At 41.3% G+C, this 27971-nt stretch overlaps 1 protein-coding gene across 8 annotated transcripts; it reads left to right on the plus strand.

The window, feature by feature from the left end:
• The first annotated feature begins 125 nt into the window (after window positions 1–125).
• On the plus strand, window positions 126–27945 carry abi2b (abl-interactor 2b). 8 transcript variants are annotated; one of them, XM_084921095.1, is made up of 12 exons: window positions 126–296; window positions 8217–8384; window positions 8840–9016; window positions 9704–9721; window positions 11028–11131; window positions 15423–15569; window positions 18181–18305; window positions 18551–18757; window positions 20933–21097; window positions 22831–22917; window positions 25058–25237; window positions 25597–27945. In XM_084921095.1, exons 1-12 carry the CDS (start codon window positions 180–182, stop codon window positions 25770–25772), a joined length of 1671 nt encoding a protein of 556 aa, XP_084777221.1. In that variant the 5' UTR covers window positions 126–179; the 3' UTR covers window positions 25773–27945. The 8 variants fall into 8 exon arrangements, with proteins under 8 accessions (XP_084777221.1, XP_084777222.1, XP_084777225.1 ...); XM_084921096.1 differs by having other exon boundaries at window positions 22834–22917; XM_084921099.1 differs by lacking the exon at window positions 18551–18757.
• Window positions 27946–27971: the final 26 nt, after the last annotated feature.

Genomic DNA, 27971 nt, shown 5'->3' on the forward strand with positions numbered 1-27971 from the left:
AAGAAAGAAAGAAAGAAAGAAAGAGAAATAAATAACCTCTGAAGCACTCAGCAGTGGGAGTGTGCTGTGATGCCGCTCTGTTATTAATTTTGGGAAGCCCGGCTGTGGGGAGAGCCCTGCGGTACCGCGGGCGGCCACGGGGGCGCCAGAGAGCGCACCTCTCCGCTAAAGATGTGAAAATGGCGGAGCTACAAATGCTTCTGGAAGAGGAGATTCCAGCGGGACGAAGCGCGCTGCTGGACAGCTTCACTAATTTGGAAAGAGTCGCGGAGTACTGCGAGAGCAACTATGTCCAGGTAGGCTGACACAACCGTGGAGGGGAAGACGGTGTAGTTTGTTTCTTTTTTTCTCAATGGAGCGAAGTGGTGCTAGGCTAACTAATGCTAGCGCTGCCGATGCGGTGCAGCCGTGCTGTCAGCTAGCCTCGGCTAGCGCAGCAACAACCTGCTGCCGATGCGTTTTTTGTTTGCTTGTTTTTTAAAATTAGATAACAAACTCATAATGTGGCATTTCCCCCACCCGATTCATGTCGCTATTTGTTTGCCTCTGTATAACGATGTGTGTGAGCTGTGCATCCCACCGTGGTGGGTTAGCCGGGTAGCTCGTTAGCTTGCTGCTCGTCATCACCCCTCAAACCACCGAGCAGGCACCGTGAAAATCGATTTCTGTGCTCCGTGCGGGGATCAGTCACTGCCAGCCAGCTGATCAGGCTCCGGCCTCAGATGTGGGACGCGATATCAAGGCAGATTAACCTCTGATAGGCTGTGACAGGAGACAACCCGCCGTGACAGCGTTACAAACAACTGATTTATGATGCTGTTGATGTAGCAGCCACGCTTAAAACCCTTTAAAATGCTCAGCCTGAAGCCATTCATGTGCACCTCCGTGCAGGAGAGGGGAGGGGGGTGATGTGGATACATTTCTGCCTGTGTGTGAGTGCAGCCATTCAGATGCTTTGAAATTCTGCAGGTGTGATCTCATTTTGGCATCTCCACTCATCACACACTCGCAGGCCAGCTTTCAGTAGGTGAGAAATCAGGGAATAAGCTAGGACACAAGGTGTGATGCTGAAATCTGACATCCCTGATGAGCTGGGCTGATCAGGTCTGACAAGTTGCCGTGGAAAGAAGAAGGAGGAGGAGGAGAGAGGTGGTGGATGTTGGCAGCTTGCCCTGTGAGGTTTTCCCAGCTGCTGTCAGATGGATGTTATCACTTATAGATCAGCTGGACAGAAGCAGGAAGCATCAGGAGAATGTTTAGTGTGATGCTTCACCTCTTACGTTTTTCTGTCCTTTTCTGTTTCACTTTAAAGCAGACTTCTTACGGCATTAGTCATTGAGGAATTTAAACCTGCTAACTAATATTTCGGGTTGTCATTCACATGATGCCACAGGTGTGTTTGCTGGAACTCCACGCCCAGGAGTTGTTTGCAGTCAAGGGATGTTTCACTAACAAAACCAACCCCTAGTGTGTGAGATGTTTGTATTCACAGACTTCAAAGTCAGTATTATGTTGTTTTTTTTTTTTTTTTTTTTTTTATAAAGGACACAGTGTTGGTTGTCACTCATGCTTGATGCACTGATCCGGTCCGGTGCTCTGAAATGACCATATTTAGTGGATAATTGAGTGTTTTCTCTATTTATCAGTTACTTTCTCTCAGACTCTTTCGACTTTTTAATTCGTGGAGTGATCGTTTATCACAAAAGTCACTTTTTTTTCTTTCTTTTTTTTCCATGCACTGTTGGCAAACACTGTGTGCGGTCAAAAGTGCATGAATTCTGTTTGGTTTACCAGCCGGCAAAAAAAGAACCGCATCCGTGCTGGTCCTACGCCTGCTTGCCTACCTACCTGTCTGACCCGAGGCATTTCTAGCCTAACTACATTCTTACAAAACCCACAAACAAAAGGGGCGACAACTGAAATAATGAGCAAAATATTTTCACAATTTTCTTTGGTGGGGAGCAAAAGCAGTCCTGCAAATGTTTTCAGCATCACTACGTCTGTCTTATCTTTGACATCTGATTCAGACTCTTGCGGTGAAGGATTGTGGAGCCTATAACACAACCTACCCAAGTGGCTGAGGTCATTGCCGTTATGTGTGGTTATGTCCCGGTGCTTTACATGTGGTGACAACCATGATAGAAACCAATAAAATCCTTTGTTCTGGCCATGTTTATCCCTCACGTCTGTTCTGATGGTTTGAGGAATCTCTTACATTGACTTGTAATTATTAATCTTTATACTAAGGCGATGATTGTTACTTTTCTGGTGTGTGTGTGTGTGTGTGTGTGTGGACTCGGTTGTTAGTTTTAAGCCATTTTGGATATGTTGTGATGTTTATTTTTGTTAATTGTGGTTCCCATTAGAGTCAAAAAGATGAGGATAGAGTGCTACTTTGTGGTCGACAACTTTCTTACTGTATGAGCCGGTCGTTGGTTTCTCAGCCGAATCTGCCACTCATCATTTCAAAAAACCACAATGTTCAGCTCAAGAAGGTAAAATGGGACTTCTTACACCAAACATACAGTCTGTGGTTTGCTGTTGTCAAGACAACATGATGAAACATTGTTCAAAGGAATTATTAAGCTTTGGGACACTTTTGGGTGTTTGAAGCAGAGATCCAGTTAGATATTGACAGGAAGCTGTTCGGTCACTGTATTCGCTCTGAAATGACCATGCAGAGTTGTGGTATATTTGTAATGTGCTACCTTTACTTGGTGCCAGAGCTCATTATGATATATTGTTTTCAAGAGGCCCAAAATGTGCTTTCTAACAGCTGTGGATAGTATTTGGCTGAATGTTTGCCATACTGTTTGTACAGAGGCTCGTTTTACTGGTCCAACTCGTGTAGAGAGCAGTGTTGCTGCTGCTTTTTTTGTTACGTGGTGGTTTGAAAGCAGCCTTGTCCAAACATTACTGCTACCCTTGAGCTTTAGTAGTGAATGACAGCCTACCAGGTGCCAGTACAAATGAGGGGTCATGTGTTTTTTAGGGCAAATAATTGTTTTAATTAGCGTTTTTCTGACTTAAAATGGGTTGAAGATGCATGTAAGCCCAATCAGTAAGGGTGCAGCAAAGGCTCTGAGTCTGTTATAACTTATTTAAGTGAAATTTGCCTTTTTTAAAAAATTGTCTCTGCCCATTTTGACTTAAAATGTTAATTATGGTTTAGTAATGGAGTGATAAACATCCTGTCTTACCAGATACATATCACTGGATTAAATCCGTCTCTCCTGTGCCAGCAGGTGCTCTCGTGACTTTTACCACATAACCTGCTTGTCCTCATTCTATAGCAGTGCTGCGTCCTCCGCTCTCCTGTAAATGCTGTCATTTGTTTGCAGGCCGTGCCAGATGCTTAAACTAGTTGGATTAGGTGTGTGTGTGTGTGTGTGTGTGTGTGTGTGTGTGTGTGTGTGTGTGATTCTTTAAAATTTAAAAAGTGCGCTGCATGTTTCACATGAAAGGGAATAGACTGATTACCACAGAGGGTGCTGCTCAGTGAAGTCGTCGGGACTCCCCGGATTGTTGCTTGATGCTGCCTCTCAGTTTTTTGTGTTTTGTTTTTTCCTCCCAGTCTTATGTCAGTTTAGCCCAGATATCCTTTCATTCTGATTCGATGTGTTTGTACAAAGGTTTCCTGTCAAAACTAACAAATAAATAAATAATAAAGAAGAGAAGGAAAGACGTGGGCTTTCCCATTATCCTGGCATCGCAGCCCTGGATTTTGGGGAGTTAACAGCATGGCTTAAATTTGAATTTTAAAGTAAAATCAATAAGTCAATATCCAATCACAGCCTAAAGGCTGCTGCAAACAATGCAGGTAATCTGCTGCTGTCTCTAGCACACAGGAAACTCTAATGAGCGGTTTTGTCGCCACTAATTTTTGTTGGTTACACTGCAGATTATGTGGAAACGGCGAGCTACAGCAATCGGACTTTTGCAGACCCTCAGATGACATTTTAATGAAGCTTGTTTTATCCAAGCAAAAATCTACAGCCTAACGATGGTCTTTTTTAGAAGCAAGAACGATCAAGTTTGTTCTGCGTCTTTAAGAAAACACCTTGAAAATAACTCATCTTTATTAAAGCAGCTGCTTATGATTGAGAGGCAAAAAAACAGAAAGGAGTAATCTGAATATTTTATGACTCTAAAATGCTCAGAAAAATTGTTTAAAAAGCCCTTAATCATTGCTAAAAGACTAACATTACTTGTTTAAATCTAAACAAAGGCAGTGCTTGATCACATAGACCAAATTAAAGCTGCAAATTGTCACATTTGAGAAGTAACAATGCTTTTTTTTTTTTTTTGGTGTCTGCCTTTGCTTTCATTCACACCATTATGTGCTGGCTTTATGCTGCAGCTCGACCCCGCATGCTGCGCTCGGTGCAGTGTCACGGAGGATTAAGGAACACAGTTTCCCAGCAGAAACATTAGCCGATCCATCTGCCCTTTGATGTTCCTGTCGACGTGCCCACGCCGTGCCCACGGCCAATCGGCTGCCTCTGAACACTGCTTTCACGCCGGCTGCAGCTGTTTTACCTGCTACTCACTTCACTGCCGCTAAGCTCTTTTCTCTTGCTTCACTACAAATTTGCTTCTTGGTGCTGAAACCTTTTGCTCTCCATCCTGCTGACACTGACTGCATTCAGGCTCCATTTTTTTTGTGCACTGCTTTTTGTGTTGGGATGATATTTTCTTTAGCATTGAAGTAGCTCTAACCTCTTTAATGCCTTTTTGAAGTGCTCATGTGGGGATTTATCATTAGTGGGTCAGCACTGAGTTAAATGGCAACTATGTGTCAGGTTCAACATAACCTGTAGCCCCATTAAATCGCCTTCATAAGGTGTGTTTTACATGGAAAGGGGTCTTTTTTAGCTGATCCATCCACTGGGGCTTGTTTTTTACAAACCCATAGCTCAGCTAATTTGGAATCAAGTTCAAATGAAAGCCGTCTGTCTCTGTTCACCATCCTCTCCTTGTGCAGAAGGCTGTGTAGCCTCAAAGCTGAGGTGCAGGTTCTTCCTGAGGCTGTGAGGTTCGTGTTTGTAATCTCTTGTATGACAGTAAATGAATACTGAATAAGAAGGTCCTAGATTAATTTCCAGCCTGTGTTCTTTCTGTGCTTGTATCGTTCTCTTCTGATAGTCCGTCTTTCCCACAGGGGCTAAATTATACACGTGAGGTTAAATGGTGATTTCAGCCACCAGTGGCTGTAGGCTAAAATGTATGTATAGTAGGGCTGGGCCATATCATACCGGTGTGCAACGATGTTGGGCAACGATAAGAAAATGAAATATCACGATAGAATATGGGTAAAACGCGCATGCGCAGTGCCTTTGTTTACATACGCACAAGGTTGAAAAAGGACAGCGGCGACGGAGAATAAAAAGGGCGAAAGCGGATCGTTGAATGAAATGGATGAACCAGAATTGGTTTGTAAAAATGCTGCAACTTCAGTGGTGTGGAACTGGTTTAGCTTTCGTCCATCAGACACACAGCAAAGCACTATTTTTGGTAGAGCATGCTAGCGGGCCGTTGTTATTACCGTGTTTTTTGGAAAATACGGCACACTTAAAATCAATCCTTTGATTTTTCTGAAAATCGACAGTGCCCCTTAAAATCCGGTGTGCCTTTTGTATGAATTTTGGTTGTGTTTACTGACCTCGAAACGATTTTGTCGTACACGGCGCTCGAAAATCTGTCAGATGTTTTAGTACGACTTTGCTAAGCTACGAAGCCGCACTGCTTGATGGATTGTTGGAGCATTACGGCTATCGTAGGCAGGAGCCTCGCGGAGTGATACGTACTGTGCTAAAACATAATATTACTGTATTGTGTGTAGGGCTGCCACAAACGATTATTTTGATAGTCACCGATTAATTTTGCGATTAGTCGACTAATCAGATCATCATCCATTGGACGTAAAACTACAGCTTATTGCACCAGCAGCATCTGCTCTTATATAACTATCATTAGCTTACAGCTTTAAGTGTTTAAGGTGCTAACTAAAAATAAAGACAAGATGATAGTTTATTAAATTTTAATGAAATTTGCAGATTGTTTAGGTGAAGTTTAATAAACTCAGCCGTCTGCTCCTTGATATCTAACATATAACGGGACACCGGAGTAAATTCTGGAGCATCTCACACTTCTGATAATCAGCTGTCTGCCTGAAGTTTATTCAGCTGTGTAAAAACTATAACTTTGATCTCAGCCAAACCGATTTACTCAGGAACAAATAAAATACTAAAAAAAAGCCAAACAATAAAATATTTAAGTTATCTAAGTGACTTATATATGTTTAACCTGAGTAGCGAAAGACGGAGGTGGGTTTGAAGCCGGGAGTCCGGTGTTCTCACGACTCTAGTGAGCCTTGCCCCGGCTAGCTATCGAGCTAGTGGGTAACAGACGTCTCTGAAAACGTCGGAGCGCTTTTGAAAATATGTGGTGTCTTGATAAACTGAGCAGATATTTGAGGTTTACACAGCTACATTCTCGCCTGAAAATATGTTAAACGTTTATTTTGTGACCCAGAAAGAATAATAAGAGTAACATTAAAACTAACTAGCTGCCGCCATTGTTGGAAACTGAGCTGGGCTGCGCTATGAATTCTGGGACAGAGCTACTTCTTCTTCTTCGGGGTTTAACGGCAGCTGGCATCCTTGTACATGCAGTGCTGCCATCTTCTGTTTCAGTCCGTTATTACACTCTTAAATCCTACAACTTATTCCTGCGTCTTTTGTGATCTTACAAAGCTTCAAACGATGCGTCGACTATTAAATTAGTCGTCGACGATTTTGATAGTCGACGTAATCGTGACTAGTCGACTAATCGTGGCAGCCCTAATTGTGTGTGTATAAGCTCTTTTTAAGTTTTGTGGATATTATACATGGTTATGCTGAGGATATGTCGGCCAATTTCCACTGGAAATGCCTTTTGGTTAAACTTTCAGCAAGGAATTTGCACGGTTACATTTTTATATAACTTTAATGCACATAAAAAAACATCTGCTTGTTTAAGTGAAAATACATTGATGGTTTTTTTTTTTTTTTTTTGCTCTAATAAAGTTGTGGAGTTGTAAAGTATTCTGTCTAGTGTCAATTATATCGTCAGTTATATTGTTATCGCAAATTTTCAAATGTATATCGTGATAAATATTTTTGGTCATATCGCCCTGCTCTAGTGTATAGATGTGCAAACAGTTGCTTGGTTTGCATGCTGACATTTCGGCAAACACTTTCTGACTGGCAGCAGGGTCTTTGAAAGGACTACGTTTTTAATTACTTTGTTACTGTTATTCCTAAACATTGTTGTGTACTTTTTATGGACCAATTTTACAGAATTAACAGCCTAATAACATCTTTTTTTTTTTTTTCTTTGAAGAGATGCTGGCATTATAATAGACATTTTATTTGAGTGGATATCACCTTTAGCCTATAATAATATTTATCTTGCTGTTCCTGCTGCTACAGTAATCATCAGGGCACTGATGATAGTACAGCACTGCAATGCAAAATTGTGCATTCCTTTATGTTTTGTTAGGAAAATGGGAAGTAAGTGTAGTATGTTATTGAAATGTGAAAACACAAAGAAAATGTAAAGAAATGAGGACTTTTGCACAATATTGTAGTACTCATAACAGAAAGTGTTTTGACACAAAAGCAGAACATCTTTGTCTCTGACGGTTTAGTCTTCCTATGTTTCTGCACTTGCAGAGAATAAATGTGCAGATGTTGACTGCTGTTCTTCCTGTAGAAGCCAAGCCGACTGGAACAATCCATTTATATTCTGCTTGTTTTTGTCAGGGATCAAATGCAAACACAGTCGTTTCAGAGATGCCAGAACCCTGTGGGGGTACCAGTCATCTGCTGCAACCTCTAATCTTTGTAGCTGCCCACCCTCATACAGCAGGCTAGAAGTAGCCCTGGACGTGTGTAAATGCCCCCTGTGGGATTTCCTCTGTGTTTTGACATGGCCCTTGTCTAAACTGTTAGACTCATCTGAGTACAACAAGCACTACAAAATATGCAGGAATCTTGTAGTGTAAAGGTGGCCCACTTAAAGTCCGCATTTTTCAGAATGTCCTCAGGTAACACAGGCTGTGTTTTCCCCTCTGCTCCCTCACTTTTCATCACTTTGTAAAACCTGCATCGTTTGCTTTCCATGAAATGCAAATCGTGTCTTTTGAAAGTCAAATATCCATTTCTCTTCTTCAGTCTCCAGACAAGCAGAGGGCGCTGGAGGAGACCAAGAACTACACCACCCAGTCTCTGGCCAGCGTAGCCTACCTGATCAACACGCTGGCCAACAATGTCCTGCAGATGCTGGACATCCAGGCCTCGCAGCTCCGCCGCATGGAGTCCTCCATCAACCACATCTCACAGGTGAGGGAAGTTAAACAGGTCAGGCTTTTGACTCACCTGCCAAGAAGGAATCCCCCCATCAGTTCTCAAAGCACAATTAACAGTTACATATGGCCTTTTAATGCTCTTTGTCCTTTTTCTGTTGGGTATTAAGCACTGTGTAAGCCTGATTAATGAGGTTTTAATAAAGTTTTACTATCCAAATGGACCAGACGCTGATGTGACTGTGTGGATAATGAATGTATAATTCAGTGTATCTGCATGGCAGGCAAATACGTGTGCTGGAGCTGCACGCTGGATCAAAAGATAAAAGGGTTTCAACATGCAACCGATACTTCAAAGCAATCAAAACCCTAAATTATGAAACACTCTGAAACACCTCTTCCTCCTAATAAAGTCTTGGCAGGCTTTCAGGACTAAGTGTTTTAATTTTAAAAAATGAAAAAAAGAAATGAAAACATGCCTCTCATCCTTAGACGGTGGACATCCACAAAGAGAAGGTAGCACGGCGGGAGATCGGCATCCTCACCACCAACAAGAACACGTCCCGTACGCACAAGATCATCGCCCCGGCCAACCCTGAGAGGCCTGTGCGATACATCCGCAAGCCCATCGACTACAGCCTGCTAGACGACATGGGCCACGGAGTTAAGGTGCTGATTCTGGTCTTTGTCCCTTAAATTTGGCCAAAAGTAGTCTTAAAAAGTCACCAACCACAAGCCAGTTTATAAGAGTGATGTGATTATTTTATATTATAAAAATAATCACATCACTTACTTAAATACAATACAATACTCAAAAGAAGACCATGGAAATGTGTTTGAATGTCGGAATTAATCCAGGCTGCTCACTGATGAAAATCTAAAGATAAGCAAAGGACTTGTAGAGGTCATGTTCTTTATTATTAGGTTTCAGTGGTTTTCAAAGTCAAGAAATCTAAGATAAAAATCAATGACTCAGGCTTTTCACATGGACGGGAAGCCAGTGACGGCCAGGACATTAAGCCTGCCACCTGCAGCTGGAAACAGGCTTTTCTCATGATTTTATGTTTAATAAAATCATGGGAGAGGCTGATTCTTAAAGCTTTGTTCCTGCTGACTTTCTGAACAATGACAAGCTTGTTTATACAGAAAACTGAAGCTCTGGCTTTCAACCTTACGAAGGTCGAATTCCTCAGATTTTAAACACTGAGCTATTGTTGGCCGGATCTCTCCAGCTCGGCTTTGTGCAGCACAAGCTTGAACAACTGTTGTTTTCCTCTCCTCCTTCACACACTAATCACCTGATTTCTTCTCTCTCTCTTTATGCTTGCCTAACTTTATGTTTGTTACCAACCGTAGTGGTTGCAAAGGTTTAAGGTAAGATTAGTAAGAGCCCCAAACAAGGAAGGGCTTTTTGTGATTTGTGGATGTTTTGAATTGTTGTGTCTGTGGTTTCTTTTACATTTTTGGTTTGTTTGCAGTTAAAAATGTGTTTGCTTACAGAGATTCAGATTATATTTCAGAAAAATGCTTTAAAAATTAACTTGTGAAAAATCCTTTGCTTGTCACATTTTAATGCACAAAAAAGTAGAAATATCAGTATTCGCTTCATGTTGTCCTTTTTTTGGAAATAAAACCTGGAAAAACTTTTAAAGATGCAAAATTTACAGCTGGTATGAGAGGAAATGCAAATGCATTACACCATAATTTGGAGCATATTTGCATCCATGTGTCGCGTAAACGGCAATTTACTTGATTACTACAACCACAATTGAATCACAACAACCAGCTTTGTATCATCAGCACCAACTGTTATGATTTTATATTTTAGTTGATGATGATGATAATATTGTGTTACATAGGAGAACCTAATTTTGCCTTCCTAATTCGACTCTGACACTTCTGTTATGCTTTTCAACAGACTGTCTGACTTAGATAAGCCTACTGAAGGCCGTCTCCCTGTACTTTGTCGTGCTATGACTAAAAAAAAACCCCGAACTTTTATGTGCTTTGACCTAATTGAACATTTTAGCAACTTTTAATTTGAATTTGTGGCAATTTGTGAATCTGTGACAGAACTTAAAGAAAAGCAGAAAGTTTCAAGACCTTTATTATCGTTACCCAAAATTCATGATGTTATAGTTGGAGTGTAAGAACCAAGTTAGCTTAGTAAAAGAAAAAAACAACAGAAAGCTGGTTGTAACGACCAAGTGTGCAAAGGCAAAATCTATCCATCAGCACTTCTAAAACCAGCCAATTAGCATGTAATATATTTTCTTTCTTTTTAAACTGCTTCAAGTCTTAGTCACCCACATTTATTCAGCATTCATATATTATATATACCTAAGCACTTTATCTAACATTCACACAATCATACTCGCTTGGATGCACCTCCTCCCAATGCCTCCATGCAGCCGATGCAAATTCACCAACCTTCCGATCAGTAGATGACCTGCTCTTGCCAACTGAGCCTTTGTGTGGACGATGGAGATGAATTCTTGTTACTTGGGCAGATGTTGTTACCTCCTCATGCTAAGCTAACCTGCCTCCTATAGGAGTGCTGTTGATCTTCTCTTCTAACTCTCATCACAAAATAAAGGATAATTTGAAGGTTGACAGTTGTGTAAGAAGTCTCATGGTTAACCAGCAGATTTCTAAACCAATGTCCACCTACCTGCCACAGGCCAGCGCTCAGAACATGAAGGCCGGAGGAGGCGGACTCCCTCGCACCAACCCCCCCACACAGAAGCCCCCGAGCCCACCCATGACGGGGAAAGGGACGCTTGGGTATGTAAGCTGTGCAACCACCTTGGTGTGTGTTGAGACGACGTATGGCGTGCAGAGTCGGTTTTGGGAGGGTAACGACAAGGCCCGTCATATGGACGTGGTTACTCCCAGTTTCATCATCGCTCCTTTACCTCCTGGTTTAATTAGTCTCTTCAGGGTGGTTTCAAATCTGTTTTAGGGCCAGTTCACATTACAGTGCTGTTCTGTGCTGCTGAGACAACCTGATTTCTTTTATACAAGAAATATTTTTACATCAAGCTGCATGCTGAATTTTGGATTTGTTAGGGTTTCTCGCTCTCAGACATGCACCATGCATCTTTTAAATAGGTTTCCCTAAATTATAAAGAGTTTTTTGTGCAAGTGTGTTAAAGTTTGCTCTTTTTGGGATGCTTAAAGTTGTCTTTTGATAATCTACTTGATATGAATATAAGCAGCAGTGTTTGCAAAATACAAGCTGCTGTCTGTTCACAATTTTATTTTTTTTCTTCTTCTTCTTCTTGTTTTTTTTTTTTTTTTTTTTTTTTTTTTTTTTTGTGATACCCAATTTAATTCTTGGCTTTTTTCTGGCATTCAAGACCAGAACAAGGATTTTTAAATCCCTTATTTTAGGAAAAGAAACTTTATATTTTGGGGTTTGTAGAAGAAGAGATTTGTTTGGTTTTGGTTGTCATCTAAAGAAAAAAAAAAAAAGCTCTTTTATTCTATTTTTAGTTCAAACATGTTAAACTCCTGACTGAAATTAGATCAGACATCAAAATGAAAAAGCATCAAATGGAAAAAACAAACAAACAATAGTGTTAATTTTAATTTCTATCAGCTTCACTTTAAGAAGACAATTAGCTGCGTTAAACCCATCAAATCCTGCCTGCCTAGCAGTACAGACACATGGTTGATATTAGCCTATTTTTCCCTGTCACTATTTATATCCGAGCACTGGTGTATGCATGCTGGCTGATGAGTAAAAAGAAACTGATGTACTTACATGCTTAACTAATATTTTCCCAACTGATTGATATAAATTATCTTTGCAAAAATAAAGGGAAAATAAAAAATTAGAATAAAATACAGACGATTCAGTTTAACAAAATGGAAAATGTGCAAACGCCGACCTTCTGTCCAAATTTAGCTTCTATATATAAGACCTGTGGTACTTCCGGTGATCGTCAAGTTGAGTACAAACAACGTACATTTAAAATGACACAAACAAAAAATTGCATTCACAAGGGGGTTGCTGAATACCAAAATCAACTGGGATTTATAACAAATCTTTTATAAAGTTTGTACATGTTAACAATCACTTCATGTGTGACGATCTTTGTGCAACTTTTCATTCAGATTGGCCGACCCATTAATGAGGAAGTAAGGTACATATTATATATATTGCACTGCATTATATATACAAAAGTAATGATCATTATGATCACAAGGTATTTAAAGCTAAAAAAAAAAAAAAAAAAAAATCTAAATGTAAATCATACCAGCTGTGATCCCATTATTTCTTAAAGGCATCTTAAAAAGGAAAAAAAAGTTGGGTTTTTTTTTTTTTTTTTTTTAAATCCCAGATTAACCCCCATTCTTATTGCATTTTGTTTATTAAAATTGAACATTTTTTTTTCTAGTTTGCTCTTATAATGTCATTTTCAACTGATTTAGTCTTTTTCCAAAAATGTCTTTTTGAGGCATCATCATTATTTTAACTATAAAATGTATCTTTCAGCTCATATCTTGTTCATGCTGCTAAGTAATTACAGTGAATGTATTTTATCTTAACCATTAAATTGAGCACTATCAGCCAGATTTAGCCATACGGGCAGGCTGTGACAGGTTAATGGCTTTAATAGAGTTTAATTTTTACTGTATAATGTAGGTGTAGTTTTGGAGCAACTTTAATTAGAGTATCACTTTTCACTGAGAGGTTTTGTGGTCCTTTCTTAGTGTTGGAGTATTCTAATGTTATGTTCTGTGTCGGAGCTCATGGAAGCTGCGGAGGTGTTTGGTGTTGTCTGTCTTGTGCCTGACTGTTGGAGGTGTGTTTTATCCCACAGGAACTCTGCTAGTGCACCTCATAATGCTGTGTGTGTATGTCTTACCCTTGGGACAGTCCTATGTATGAAGTGCTGTTTGTGTTTTTGTGGAAAAAGTGTGTGTGTCTCCTTCTGTCCCTTCAAGACGCATTCAACCACAGCTCCAACCCTCCATGACGCACCTTCAGCCGCAGCCTGTGGCTACAGGCGGACATCCTCTGTGTGATTTATAAAATTTGTCACCTTCTCCTCTGTTACTCAACTACCTCAGTTTTCACTTTGAGTTGTGTGTTTGTGACCCAGCTCGCCCACTCCTGGCTGCCCCATATTCCTCATAGCAGCGTTTTGCCATGGCAACAGTGCTCAGAGATGGGTCACCCCACTGTGTCAGCTGGGAAATTTACATCCAGCACATCTTATTGCAGGCCCAGATCAATAAAACCTCAGGGTTATGTTTTTTTTCTATCCCTCCTATGTTAAAAACTGATCATCGTAGAGCTGCTGCTGGCTGAAAATCCACATTTCCAGGTTTTTATTCAAGGAGTTTATAGTTCAGAAGATGTGGGTGGGAACACTTGGGAACACTTTAGGGATTTAAACCTGTTGCTCTGATTTTATTATTTTAGTTCCCTTGAACAATTTCATAAATTCAGGATTGCTTTTGCTAATTTACACTGAGACTCTAAGTGTTGAAGTTACTACATAACTCAGGAATTGTTGCTAAGTGACTAAAATTATTGAGTGGCATCATAATATTTCATACAGGAATACTTTTTTTGTTTTGTTTTTATCATTTCATGGAAAAAAGAGTATATAAACACAAACTGTACTAGCAGTAATACAGATTTTTTTTTTTTATTAAAATTTTCTTTGTTCCAATCATTCTTGAAAAAGGTTTAAATGCTAGCATCAATTTAACATCATGTAACAGATGAGCTTGTGACTCCATAATACTGTGATCCATGAAAAATGCAGTCCATTTTAAATATCTTTGAAGTTAGTGCCAGCAAGATGGGAAAAAAACAAGCTTCATCTCTCATTGATCTTCATCAGGGGTGTCAGACTCAGTTTTTGTAATGAGCCACATAAAGCCCAGTTTGGTCTCAAGGGAGCCAGGCCAATAAAGCAACTGCACCATAAACTGCCTTTGTTGTTATGTAAACCACAAGTAAACTTTGTCTTTGAGTGAACTAGGGGCTCTATAAAAGCACAGTACAGTTACTGTAGAGTTTTTAGAGCCAAACAGATAACGTGGTTTTACTCTTTATGATAAGAATTGGAAATGCTTGTCACATTTTCACCCTAGCGTAATGCTAGTGTAACCTAACCGTTTGTTCAAAAGCTAAATATATATAAAAACTAGATTGCAGTTTGCCTCTGGTGGGCCATGTCTTGTCATGGTTATTATATTTAACTGACACTAACCTGAAACTAGCTCGTACAACGTTTGAAACTTGCAGTCAGTCTACTATCAGCTTTGCAATAGAATGAGGTTGAGCAACAAGGTCTGCACGACAACAGTTTAACTGCAAAATGACATAGGAACTCAGTAACTGTGGTTTTATATAGGATACAACAGTTGGCAACCAGTCCAGTTGGTTCCCCTGTTGTAAAGAAACTAATTGCAGACAGGTTGGAGACTGACTCGAGTTGATTGCGAACTTTCACCAACCTGTCTGGGAGTGATTGCAAACAGTCTGAGTCGGACTGTGATTGTTTGCAGACAGGTTGCAATTGGTGATTTAATGTGGTTTTCAAATGCAAAGAAAATGTAATTGCAATCAATGGGCAACCACAATTTTTTCTTTTTCCTTGTCTCTGGGATTTTGCCGTCCTGTTTTTATCCTAGTGTGACTGAGCCATAAACCACAATTGTCCAGCTGTAAAATAGATACATTTTTACATAAACAATAAATGTCTTATGAATCAACAAATCAAACAAGTCAGTAAAACTAGTTTTAGTTGTAGTAGTTGCTTGATTGCTTGCTTAAGTGCAAACAAACTCACGGTGTATCTCCTTGGGAGTGTGTTTTTCAGCTGACAGCAGCCACGTCATTTCTGACTCTGCCCCCCTCACCCGTGGACCCCAGCCAGCCCCAATGTTTCACCACCTGTCATCACCCATTTTTTTTTAAGTTTGCACTTGTTTGTTTCTTGCTCTCCTCCTCCCTCTCCCCCCTCCCCTCCCCCTACGCTTCTCTATGGATGCCCTCCTTTCTCACCTCCTCCCCTTCCTCTCGACTCCTGTCCTCCTGACCCTCTCGCAGGCGCCACTCCCCCTATAGGACGCTTGAGCCGGTGCGTCCACCCGTTGTCCCTAACGACTACGTCTCAAGCCCGACGCGCAACGTGGCGCACCCCCAGCAGAGCCCTGCACGCACTGCATCTGTTAATCAGAGGAACCGCACGTACAGGTACCCCCACCCCACTTCCCAGCATGCCTCTCTACACTTTTTAAACAAGCCCCCCACCCCCCTTTTGCCCCACTCTACTTGCCTTTTCTTATTCTCCTCTCCTACACTTAAAAAATGCGAGCCAGCTTCTGAGCACTTTCTCTGATATGACACCTCGTTGAAATTATAACCACTCTTACTTCCTAAAACTCACATCCAGGCCCACATCAGCAGCTCCAGCTCCCAGGAGAAGCCCAGACTGACACATTATTTAGAAACCTCCTCACCTGTTTGCTCCCCTCGCTGCTCAGATAACAACAAAGAAACAAGCATGAGGTAGAGATGCAGAGCTTTATTTAGCTTGGCTAGACACAGGTTCCTATGGTAATAGTCATTAAATAGGCAGCGTCGCCCCCACAGTCCTGTCAATCCACTGTCAGCTCATCTCCCAAGATGAGGCTTTTTCATGCCCAACATGGAGTGATATTCTTAGATCCACCCTGCCTGCCGTCTCAGAAGTAAAAGCAAGAGGGGTTTTGGGAGGGGGAAAACAACATGGAAAGTTTCGTCACGGCGTCCCATCTGTTGGCCAAACGTTTCAAGTATTTCTAGAAATAGGAAAACTTCCCCGACTCTCCTCTCAGCACGAGTGTGTATCTGCTCCACTCCATCCATAGCTCATCTTCTTCATCTCTCAGCCATGCGCTCTCCCGGCTGTCAACAGAAAGTCTGCCCCATGTGTCACGATCTTTCCTGCTGCTTTTACGGCGTCTCATATCTGTCTTTGTCCCGTGTTGCCACTGCGTCACCTGTGTCATGTGTTCCTGTGAAGGCTTCCAGCTGCCCCCTCTTTTTCTTTTTAATATTGTCACATAGTCATTTCAAAGGCATACAGCTCACGCTAACACATCAATGCTCTTGAGGGTGCTACATTAATGAAGTGAGTTATTAAGAAAACAGAAAAGACAGCTGAACTGTGTGTTGCTTGAGGCTGGTTGCAGATTGAATATAAAACTGTATTAGAGAGGTGAATTATTTATAGATCTAAATTTCACTTGGAAGTAAATGATGTGAGCCTGGGAACAATGTCAGGAACTTTCAGGAAATGTCTGTTGTTTTCCCCAAAGGATCAAAGGATTAAAAATCAGCCGGGTTCAGTGTAAACAGTTACTGCAGCATCTTTTCAAGATTGAGATTGGGGACCTGAGTTCGACAAAACTTTACAAGACCAACGTACGTGTGTGTGTGTGTGTGTGTGTGTGTGTGTGTGTGTGTGTGTGTGTGTGTGTGTGTGTGTGTGTGTGTCAATTTTTTTTTTTCTTTTTTTTAGAAAAGAAAGAAGTGGAGGTTAGAAAACAAAGCACCATGTGATATCCTGAGTTGTTGGCGTACCATGCTAATATTGGTCACTGATTAACATTGCAACTGACCAATGATGCTGTTGTAGCATTCATTTAGCATTAGCCCAGAATTTAGCTAATGCTATTAAAAGCTGTCACTAGCAAAGCAACAAGAGTAACCTTAATTTGACCACAAACCTAATTTTATAATGTATTTGGTATAAAAGGTTGATCGGGGGAATTTTTTTTTTTTTTTTTTTTTTTTTTACTACAGTAAACACTTTATTCAGTTCTTGGTCTCAGTTGTTTTTAGGTCTTAATGATTGTAAAAATTTATCTTTTAAATAAAATAAAAATAATAATAAATTAGCATATACTCGAGGGTGTGGTTACCCTGTGATTGACAAGTTCTTTTGTTATGAGACGGCAGATTCATCTCTCTGTTGAACAACACTTGGCTGCACTTAAAAAAACAAGTTTAAGTCTTGTGTTCCTTCATTTGTTTTTGCAATTACTATGCAGATTTTTGTCATAGTGAACAACTGACCCATCCTGCTAACAGTGCTAGCCAGGTAGCAAGTGGTAGGTGATCAGCTGGACCCTTTTTGTTGGATATTCACATCTGATTTAAAATAAAACAAAAAAAGCAAAATTCCAAATTCTTTGATTCAGTTTATGATGCACCATCTGGTGCCCCTGGACACATCATCAGTGATGTAACCTGGGGTCATTGGGGGTTTTGGGTCTTTCAACAATCTCTCTTCTGACAGAGAAGACAACCTGGTGTCTCCACCTTCCCCCATGTGAAGAGAACTGTATCAAAACTGTATTTCAAAGACAAGTAGATTACTTAACAGAGGCTAGAGCCATCTTTTTTATACAGTCTATTTGCAAGTGCAAAATCGTTAATTTAAAATCATAACTGAGACCATTCACGCGTCTTGTTCACCGCACGGTTTTTGCCCCTTCTTGAGTAGTTTTGTACTTACACTCAAAAGTTTACTTTTGAGTCCTTATACCAAAATATCCTGCTGTCAGTATAAAGCACAGACTGTCACTTTTCCACGCATCAGTAGTTCTCAAAGTTCCTGACTTTTGTTCCTGTGGCTCTGTAGTTGGGTTAAAAAAAGCTCCATACTGGTTTGAGGGCAGACTGCAACCATGTTACATGTAGGCTGTATTATTTCCTGTGATTGTGAAGAAAAGGAGCAGTTTTTTTGTTTTTGTTTTCTTCCAATTTCTGCTGGTGTGTTTGTTTGTGGACTGACACGTTTTTGCCGACCCATCGACAGCAGTGGGAGCAGCGGAGGCAGCCACCCCAGTAGCAGTCGCAGCAGCAGCCGAGAGAACAGCGGCAGTGGCAGCGTGGGCGTGCCCATCGCCGTTCCGACCCCAGCCCCGCCCACCGTTTTCCCAGGTAACCCCCTTCTTTTTCTTCCCCTTCCTCTCTTCTCTGAGCTGCAGGACCTTATTGTGACTGAAACGTACTAACTACACTAATCTTTGTTGAGTAATCTGGGAGTACTGCTCACTCTGGCTTTCATTAGTCGAATCGGTGTGCACAAACTCTGGATTGAATTTCTCTCCCCTTCTCACCCTTCTCTTAACCTCCCTCACTTATCTTTCCTCCCCCTTTGTATCCTTGCACGATTCCCCCTTCAGGTTCAGCCCCTGCCCAGTCCAACGCAACCAAACCTCCCCCAAACACTGCCACAGCCCCTGGGCCCCCTTCCTCTGCCCTAGACGGCCCCCCACAAGCCCCCAATCCCCCTGTAGAGATCCCGCCTGTACCCCCACCCCCTCCCCAACTCCCTGCCTCCACGGTACCTACTGGCACAGGCCCTGCTACTTATGGCAACCCTGCACAAGGTGAGTGCAACTCCCTCCTCACCCCCTGCACGCCCTCCATCCCGCCTTCCGTGACGTGCTTGTATGATCCCAGTGTGCTCATTCATCACCCTAATTTATTTACTTATTTATTTTTCGTCTGGAAGTCTGAATTAGTTCTTGAAAGATTTTCAGATCTAAAATTTGTTTCAGTTTAAATTTAGAAATTCAACCTGTTTAATGTTTTTAATGGCAGGAAAAAAGGATTTATTGTACCTGCGATTACACCAGTCATTTTCAAACTACAGGTAGCTGTGCAGAAGACACAAAAAATGAAGTTATACCATGGACCTGAATACATTTCAGCATAAAAGCTGGCTTAAGCAAATAATGATTACAATAAGTAGCAGAAAATAACAAGAAAAACATAAACAATGATAACAATTTATAAACAGTTGAAACACAAAATTATACATGACAGGATTCAGATGAATACATTAACTAGGATACGACCACAACTATTACTCTCCCTCAATGAATACAGTAACTACTGTTGCGATCCCTAGATGACTCTGCTAGTCTACATTCACTTGATAACTACAAAAATCCATTAGTCTTCATATTGTCCAATTCAGGGTGAAGTAAAGAAGAAGTTTCTGCTGTAAACGGCTTTGACACTTCTGTAAGCCAATTTATAAACCGCAGTCACTTAGTCTCAAGTACTTTTAGTGTGAAAGGAATGGACAGGAAGAAGTCCTTTACACAAGTGGAAAACAAACTTAATACTAAATTGAAATGGGCAGTTTAAACTGAACACAATGAAAATGTCAGTAATTTTAAGAAAAAGGCAGATAAGGCTTTAATGTTTAAGCTGGTACCTGATCATTTAAGTTGCTTAAAAAATGCTAGAAACAGTGAAGTGGTTATACGTGTCGAATGAATTCTCATGAAAGCTGTAAATTCCCAAAGATTTTGTATTTAAATTCAAAACTTGAGTGAAGTTTAAGATGATTATCTTTCAATATAACTGCAGTTTGTCTGGCCTGTTCTCTGCAAAATTTGAGTGTTTTATTTCAGACCTGGCAGTGATGCCACTGAAGTACTCAGAAAACCAAAAGGGCTCTGATAGGTGGAGCTGCATTATTTTAATTTGATGGTCTTCTATTCAGGATGTAGACTGGATTTAAAGCTCTGATGAGCACTGCGGTCGGTATTAAAAAGAAACTCTCACCTCATAAGGGCTGCACACATGAATTAAATATTGACTGCAAGAAATGAATTTAAAGAAGATGAGTCTCTTACCTGGGTGATTTTACTCAGTGTTAGAAAATACTTGTAAAACAGGTCTTTGACTGCACATGTCTTTGCTGTAGTCTGTGGAACAGACAAAACAAACAAACTTCCACAAGTCCTGTTTGTGTGCAGCTCTTCTGCCATCTGCCTCCAACTTTCCATCATCCCGCTGCTGCTGCTAGATGCTCCACTCGTCCTCCCTCCCAGCCTCTCATCGGCCTCCAGCATCTCTGTCATGATGATGTTCTGATATTTAATGCATGAGCTGTGTGGTGATATGCTTTCTTCCTGTGTGTATTTATTAGTTCTTTTCTTAATGGTGTCCAGGTGATTTGTTCTTTTGTTTTTCTGTGGCTGGATGTTGTAATTATCTGGAGGGTGGAACTGCTGTTACCCAAATGTTAATATTGAATTGGCTCAGAGAGAGATTTGGGACAAGTTAAGGGACGTGTTACTCAGTTCTTTTTTTTTTTCCTGACACTTTTCATTTAAAGGTGAGATGCAAAAAAAAAAAGGTATAAAATGCTAAAATTTTCTAGTTTTACCTGCTGTTTTTCTGTAGAAATTTCTGCAGAAAAAAATAGAAAATTTGTAGGCATTTAGCATTGAACCAAACCATTTAAGTATGTTTGGCTCAAAACGAAGAAATGTTTAACTTTGCAAATGAAAAGGTATGATTTTCTTTTTTCTCTCTTTTTTTTTTTTTTTTTTTTTTTTTTTTTTGTAAAACTGCAAAGTTTTGATACAAAATCCAATGAATTGCTCCTATGTGGCTGTTTAAAAATAGAACTTGAATAGATTGTTGTTGTTCAGAGCTGTATTCTTCTAATAAACTTGGTGTTGTAAGACAGCAGCATGATACTGCTGCGTGCACTCCCAGACTTACGTGGCTCTCTGCTGCCCCCTGCTGCCGTCTTCTCTCAGGTGCTCCTCAGTTCTACAGCATGAACCGCCCCGCGCAGCAGCCTCAGAACCCTCCGGTGGGAGGCTCCCTGCCATACCGCCGACCCTCGTCCGTCACTGGTCAGCCCAACGTGACCCACAACCAGAACCAGCTTAACGGGGGGCCACACTTTGCCCAGAACCAAGGTACTGCGTGTGTGTGTGTGTGTGTGTGTGTGTGTGTGTGTGTGTGTGTGTGTGTGTGTGTGTGTGTGTGTGTGGTACTGTTTCATTTTTGGATTCCTATAGATAAGATTTTCATTCCTTATGAAGTCTGAACATAAAAGTGTTAACATTATTCTTTGTCCTATAAATAAAGGTTTGGGCCAATGGTGATGCAGCTAATGGTTCTGTAATCAGTTAAATTGCAGACGACCTTCTAGTTAGTCGTTTTATTTATTGCTATATAAAATAGTGACTTAGGTTAAACACAATAAAACTAAAATATATTTGGTAGTTTAAGGCAAATAATCACACAATTTTTCTTTTTTCTTTTACGAATTGATCATTTTCCATATATTGATGGATCTTTGCAGCTCTACACACACACCATGCTAAAAAGGAGGAAGTGAATTTGTCTTTAACTTAAATAGACCAACCAATATTACACTCTGGCCACTTTATTAGGTACACCTTTTCACCTGCTCATTTACAAAAATATCTAATCAGCCAGTCACGTGGGAGCAAATCAGTGCATTTAGCCACATAGGCAGGGGTTAGGTGACCTGGTGAAGCTCAAGCCAAGCATCAGAATGTGGAATAAAGGTTTAAGTGACTTGAACATGGCATGGTTGTTGGTCTGAGTATTTTATAAACCGTTGATCTGCTGGGATTTTGCAGCACAACCATGTCTAAGCTTTACAGATGATTGTCTGAAAAAGAGAAAATATCCAGAGGGGAGCAGATGTCTGGGTCAAGATGCTTTATTGGGGTCAGAGGAGCATGGTCAGACTGCTTCAAGCTTCAAACTTGTACTTGAAGGACTGGGGCTCTTCTTTTAGAATACAGGCGGCGGGGATTAGTTACTGGTAAACTAGAGAGATGGTTTAAAAAAATGGTAAAATGAAATCTTATCTGTGCTCTGCTCGTGAGCCCCAGTGTGTGAGCAGTGCATGATAAAGCTGCATTATTACCTCTGTTTCACTCCAGTCTTATCTGCTGATTTAAACTTCATTGAACCTTTAGGTTTTGTTTTTTTGTGGGGTTGTGTCTGCATTTTCTATTAAACCCTCGCCTGTCTGGTTTTGTCGTCTGCCATTTCCCATCTGCTTCAGCGTCCTCAGCGGACTTCACCTCCTCACCAGCTCTCTGTCTGAAGAGCTGTTAAGTCTTTGTGTCTGCTGCTGCTGTCAGTCCTGCGATCTTCACCCATCAATTATTCCTTTGATTAGACTCAGACGCTTGTCTGACAGCCAGATGAAGAATGAAGACTTTAGGGCTCACATCATCTTCCTGATTGATTGAAGAAACATTTGGATCATAAAATGTCTGTGAAGCTCTCCAAAACGGTTCACTTTCCTCTCACAGAAGTTCAAGAAATGTTTTAGTTGTTAATTGTATTATTAATTATTGGTCAGATGACTTTTATATTTTCTGGTTCCATTTTTAACATGTGACAATTGCTTTCTTTCTTGCTAATTCTTTGGATTCTTTTTTTTTTTCTCTTTTTGGTTAATGTTTTTTGGCATTTCATTAATAAATGTATAATTAAAGTAGCTGCAGGCCTGCAGGCCTCTGATGAGAACTCTGTTCTTTACTAAGTGTTCTTTAACTCTCTGCTGTGGTCTCTAACCTCTTCCTATTCACATCTGCCGCCTTCCTCTCTCTGGCCCCGCCCCCTCCTCCTCCTCCTCTGTGTATTGATTTCTGATTGGTGATAGCAGGCCCGCTCGTGCCCCCTCCCCCCTCCATGCAGATCACCCCTCAGCTGCCTCTGATGGGCTTTGTGGCCCGTGTTCAGGAGACTAGTAAGTGGCCTTTAGCTCTTTGCCCCCTCTGCATGACCGCCACTCAATCCCCTGTAGTGTGCTGGTGTGGGTGTCTGTGTGTGCGATTTTGGGTTCTTGTTATGTGTGAATATTTTCTCAAGTAAACAACCACCAACATCAGCTGCTGCCCTCACATTCAGGCTTCGTTCTGAGCAGTTTTCTTTAAACTGTCTGATACGTTTGGAGATTATGCCAGAAGTATGATTATAAGCTCCAGAAGACTCAAAGCGCAATAATTGATTCAAATCAATGAGATATTTCGGGCCTAAACACTCCAAGCATAGTATGACACTATTTTGCATGACAACATTATATTGATACAGGTTCACGAAATACAAAGGTTTTTGTTCAGAAGGAGAACCAAGATCACCTGCTGGACTGTGATCTCAGTCCAGCAGGTGGTGCTGTTGACTTTTTTCCTAGTGAGGTTGGCACCATCAGAAAGAAATTGGCAAAATGGGGGGACTTCTTTCTTCATCTGAGGCAAAGAATAAATCAGAGAAGCACTTTCCGCATTTAACTCGAAGACGTGGACATGGATGTCGTGTGAATGTAAAATACTGCAAACACGAGGGCACTGTCAAACAACACCTGACAGATTTACCTTGACAAAAGGTAACACAATCTATCACCAACTTTATGTGCAAACACCAGCGTTCATGCAGCTCAAGATATTACAATCCAGCTGTCTGACACTGTCACAGAGGAAATCAAGCAGAAATTGTTGGGTTATTTGGAGCATGTGGAAATTATGTTTGTTTTTTCCTTTCTTTGGACAACACCGACACAAAGTTTGCATTACAGTGCAACAGCTACACCTGGAGCCAGACTTCACACTAGCATAACAGAAGTAACTATTCTGCCATTGGCAGCTGTTGGATCTACAGCTGCCTTAATTTGCATTAGGATTTTTTAAAATGTGTCGAGGCAGGTTCAGACATGCTTTAGGGTTTGTGGTAACCATGCTATAGTACTGTAGAACCGCACATGACTGTTAAATGATCTAAATGAGCACTTTTTCAATGGCATGGAGACAAATGTTATAATAGGATAGATTTTAAACTAACGTTTAGTTTAACAAAACTTGCGATCTCTTTCTTGTGTGGAGCAAACTTAAAAAAAAAACACCAGTACAAATAGAATTATCCAAAGGAACTAGAGGGAAAGCTGTAACCCTGTTAAAGTGTGTCATATGTCAGGAGAAGGTGACTAATGCTAATGTGGTGCCAACAAAAGAGGAACTTGGAAACAAAATGATTCCTCCTTAAGCAAACAAACCAGATGGTGCAGGCCAGCTCGGTGCTAATGAAGTTTAGTGCAAATCCAATTTTGTGGAAAAAAACAAAGTGTGTGAAGGCAGGTAATCACAAATTTATGATGTGTGAGTGGATAAGTGAACAGTGTGGTGGCAGAAAAGCTCTTTATAAAGGAAATCTGGGCCCAGGGGTCTCAGTTAACCTGATGTCTGCTTCACCCACCATCAGCATGCAGGTTGGGTGCCTTCATGTGAAAACGCCTTGTACCAGTATGCACAACACGCTGGGAACATAATGACTTTTGAGTGTTCGTTGAAGATTTTAGTTCCCCTTTCATGGGTTTTGCTCCAGAAACGTTTGAAACCACTTCTCTTACTGAGTAAAAGTAATGCAGAGCATGTGAGACTATGGACAGCACATCAGCTCCAGATGTCATGCTTTTAAAAACCAAAGGCTCATTTTTAGTGTAAAGGTGCAAAAGCAAGAAATGGAGAAGTGAAACTGGTCAGAGGAAAAGTATTTTAGGTTTTTCCCATTGGTTAAAATCTGAGAGGGATTTCGAAGCCTGAAGGTGGTGGATTGGCAGCAGATGGTGGTGGTTGACTGCTCGGTATCATGCGTGTAAGCAAAGAGTGTGAAGCATGATGAGAATAATGAGACGTTTGTGTCGTCTTTCTGTAAATGCATGTTGAGCTCCTGCGTGCACTTTTTGTTTTCAGCATGTTTGTCCTCAGGTTCTCTGTAAAACTGACAAACACCCAGCATGGGCTGTTTCTGCATGACCGTAAGAGCTCCGCCTCTGAGCTTCTTCTCGTCTCTAACTGGTTGTCTCCCCCCCCCCCCAACCTGGAAACTACTCCTAGTCTCAGACGTGCCACCTCCGCCAGCCGACGAACCGGTGTTTGAGGAGCCCACGCCTCCTCCACCGCCACCTGAAGACTACGAGGATGATGAGGATGAAGAGGAGTCGGCGGTGGTGGAGTACAGCGACCCCTATGCTGAGGAGGACCCGCCCTGGGCCCCACGCAACTACCTGGAGAAAGGTCTGCCTTTGCTGGTCAAGGAAATGTGTGTGTGATAAAATAAAATGTTGAAAGTGTAATGTGGAAGATTAGCGGGTCCAAGGGGGGAAAAATGGATTCAGGGAAGAATTTAAATTAAACAAACTTGAATATTTTCTGATAAAATAAGCAGAAAAAAATGTGTAAATGAGGACAATTTGGCAAGAAAAATGACCAGAAAATGTGACACTTTCATTTTATTAATTAAACAAAAATGGAAAAGGATTTCTTGCCATAAATTTACAACTTGTCAGAAATAAAAAAATTTTTTTTCTGAATATTAGTCCAGAATATTAATCCACTCCATCTTTATTTCCATATTTTATTCCGTCATCCCGCAGTGGTGGCCATCTACGACTACTCCCGCGACAAAGAGGACGAGCTTTCGTTCCAGGAGGGTGCCATCATCTACGTGATCAAGAAGAACGACGACGGCTGGTTCGAGGGCGTCATGAACGGGACCACGGGCCTCTTCCCCGGCAACTACGTTGAGTCCATCATGCACTACGCTGACTGACGGCGCCTCCCTGAGCAGGAGAGGAAACGGGAGGAGCGCTTGTTGGGGATGGGAGCGGGGGGAGGGAAGGGTTAAAGGTCAAAGACTTTGATCGAACAGAGCATGATCACCTCCGGGCGAAGAGAGCAAAGAGCAGGGAGGCAAAGAGGAGGCAGGTTTTTGGTTTTTTTGAAGAAGAAATTGGACATGACAGACTCGGTCATTCTCGTGACTTAGTCGCCGCTATAAAACGACCACTACTCTAGATATAAGCTTCCCTGTAACGTTTCTTTCTTTGTGACTTTGTTTGATTAACGAGGAGGACTGGGCGGTGATGGGTTTGTTACTTTTTGAGAGTTTGTTTCACACTACGAGGCCACTAAATTGATTTCTGCTTCTTTTATGTTTTTTATTCCTTGTGTTTTTAGCAGTTTGCCCAATATTTATTTGTAGTGGGGGGGGGAGATGAGCGGGTAGATGAGGCTTCGGAGAAAAAGGGCTGGAGGAAAATGCCTTCAGGTTTCGTTATTCTCAGACACTCCAGATGCAACAGCGATATCCTCAGTGAGACGCATGGATGGGCGGGTGAGGGCACGGAGCGTGCCAAAGCTGATGAAGATAAGCACATCAGATGTCTTAATGTGATCCACGAAGCTAGATAAAAGGGGGAAATCCTCCTTAAGAGTGCTTTAAATGATGAACTTTGCTCGTTTTTGTTCCGTTTGCGTGGTTAAAGCGGACAAGTTTAGTCACTACATGCTTTACTTTGCAGTTTTCAGGTGAAGGAATCGTCATCCAGCCCTCAAATCAGAGAAAGGCGTGGATTTAAAGTCTGCAGCTCCCGTAATAAAGTTGGATGAACAGTCGAGGCGAGCCGTTTACTTTTGTCTTTATTCTATTTCTTTTGCCGTTCACCAAGAGTTGGCGGTCGAGTTTTGCTTACAGAGCGGCAGACTGCATGTTTTAACTCATGGAAGGAGAGGGGAGGGCCAAAAGCTTCTTTTTTGCTCTACTGATGATTAATGTCTTAATATTTTTAGATATGGTGTGGTTTTGGTTTTTGATATTCACCCACGACAAACCACGACGACGATGCATTTAAGTCATTTCTAAGATGCTTGTGCCATATTGAAGTGTGTGTGTGTTGCTGTTTCAGAGGTTATCACTTCATTTTGCAATAAAAATCGGCCGGAGGGAAGCGGGACTGTCGTCGAATTACAGATCTTTAGTTTTTCCCGAGCTGTTTGAAATCAGAAGCACATACATTTGTAGTGAAAAGTTTTAAAAAAAACCAAAAAGGTGTAGAAGAAATATTATAAATGTGAAGATGTATTATGCCCTCAGACACAGGAATGATTGAATATGAAAAGAAGCCAGCTGTTGTGTTTTGAAACGGTTTTAAGTATCACATTAGGACCCCGATACTTTTGGGTTTTTTTTTTTTTTTTAAAAGACAGTGAGTTTAGGCACCATTCGTCCTCCGTATGGTTTTTGATGCGCTTGGCTGTTTGCGAGGGCTCTGTGCTTGTACTTCTGTCAGGATCTTTTTATTTTCTACTCCCAAAAAAGAAAAAGGAAAAAAAAAGAAAAACAACAACAGCAAGTGGGTCTGTATGTGAGTCTTGCATGCCATTGTTATTATCTGTACTGGTGTCCCTGAAACCTACGTGGCAAGATCACCCATTTCTAAAAAGGCAAGCAGCCCTGCAGCTCTGACCAGGTACCGCCAGCCTCATCCAAAGAGACTGTACAACTTTACTTCGAGCCCACGTCCAAGGAGCCGCTCGCTGACCTGTGGGGGAGGAGGGACAGAGGGAGGGGAGGCACTCGGCTTCCTCCTCCCCCCTGACAGTAGCCGTCATCAGTGGTGAAAAATCTTTTTTTTGTGTGTGTGCATAAGCTGCTAGTGAATCCTGCGGACAGACTGCAGGTGGGAGATGAATGAGAACATTGACTCTTGTTGCATAACACTCATAAACTGACACTAAAAAAAAAAAAAAATATATATATATATATCTCTGAGTGAGGCCCTCTGGTCTGCAGGATTCACAGCTTCCTGGAGTCACAGACGTCCCCTCGGGATGTCGAGTTTAACAGTCCATAATGCCATTGTGTTGCACAGTTAAAGTTGAATTGCAGAAGTATCATATTTGTAAAATCATGAGAACAAAGACAATAAAATTATTGAGATTTATCGGTGGAGTCTCATCTTGCTTCATT

This window comes from Perissodus microlepis, chromosome 23 (genome assembly GCF_051167445.1).
Source record: "Perissodus microlepis isolate ML-2025 ecotype Zambia chromosome 23, ASM5116744v1, whole genome shotgun sequence".
Lineage (NCBI taxonomy): Eukaryota > Metazoa > Chordata > Actinopteri > Cichliformes > Cichlidae > Perissodus > Perissodus microlepis.

Bases quoted from the DNA above. Each gene is read 5' to 3' on its own strand.
- abi2b (XM_084921095.1), top strand. From the start codon at position 180: ATGGCGGAGCTACAAATGCTTCTGGAAGAGGAGATTCCAGCGGGACGA. The intron at 8,385-8,839 runs GTGAGGGAAGTT...TCTCATCCTTAG, and splicing joins CCATCAACCACATCTCACAG to ACGGTGGACATCCACAAAGA. The intron at 22,918-25,057 runs GTAAGTGGCCTT...AACTACTCCTAG, and splicing joins GGCCCGTGTTCAGGAGACTA to TCTCAGACGTGCCACCTCCG.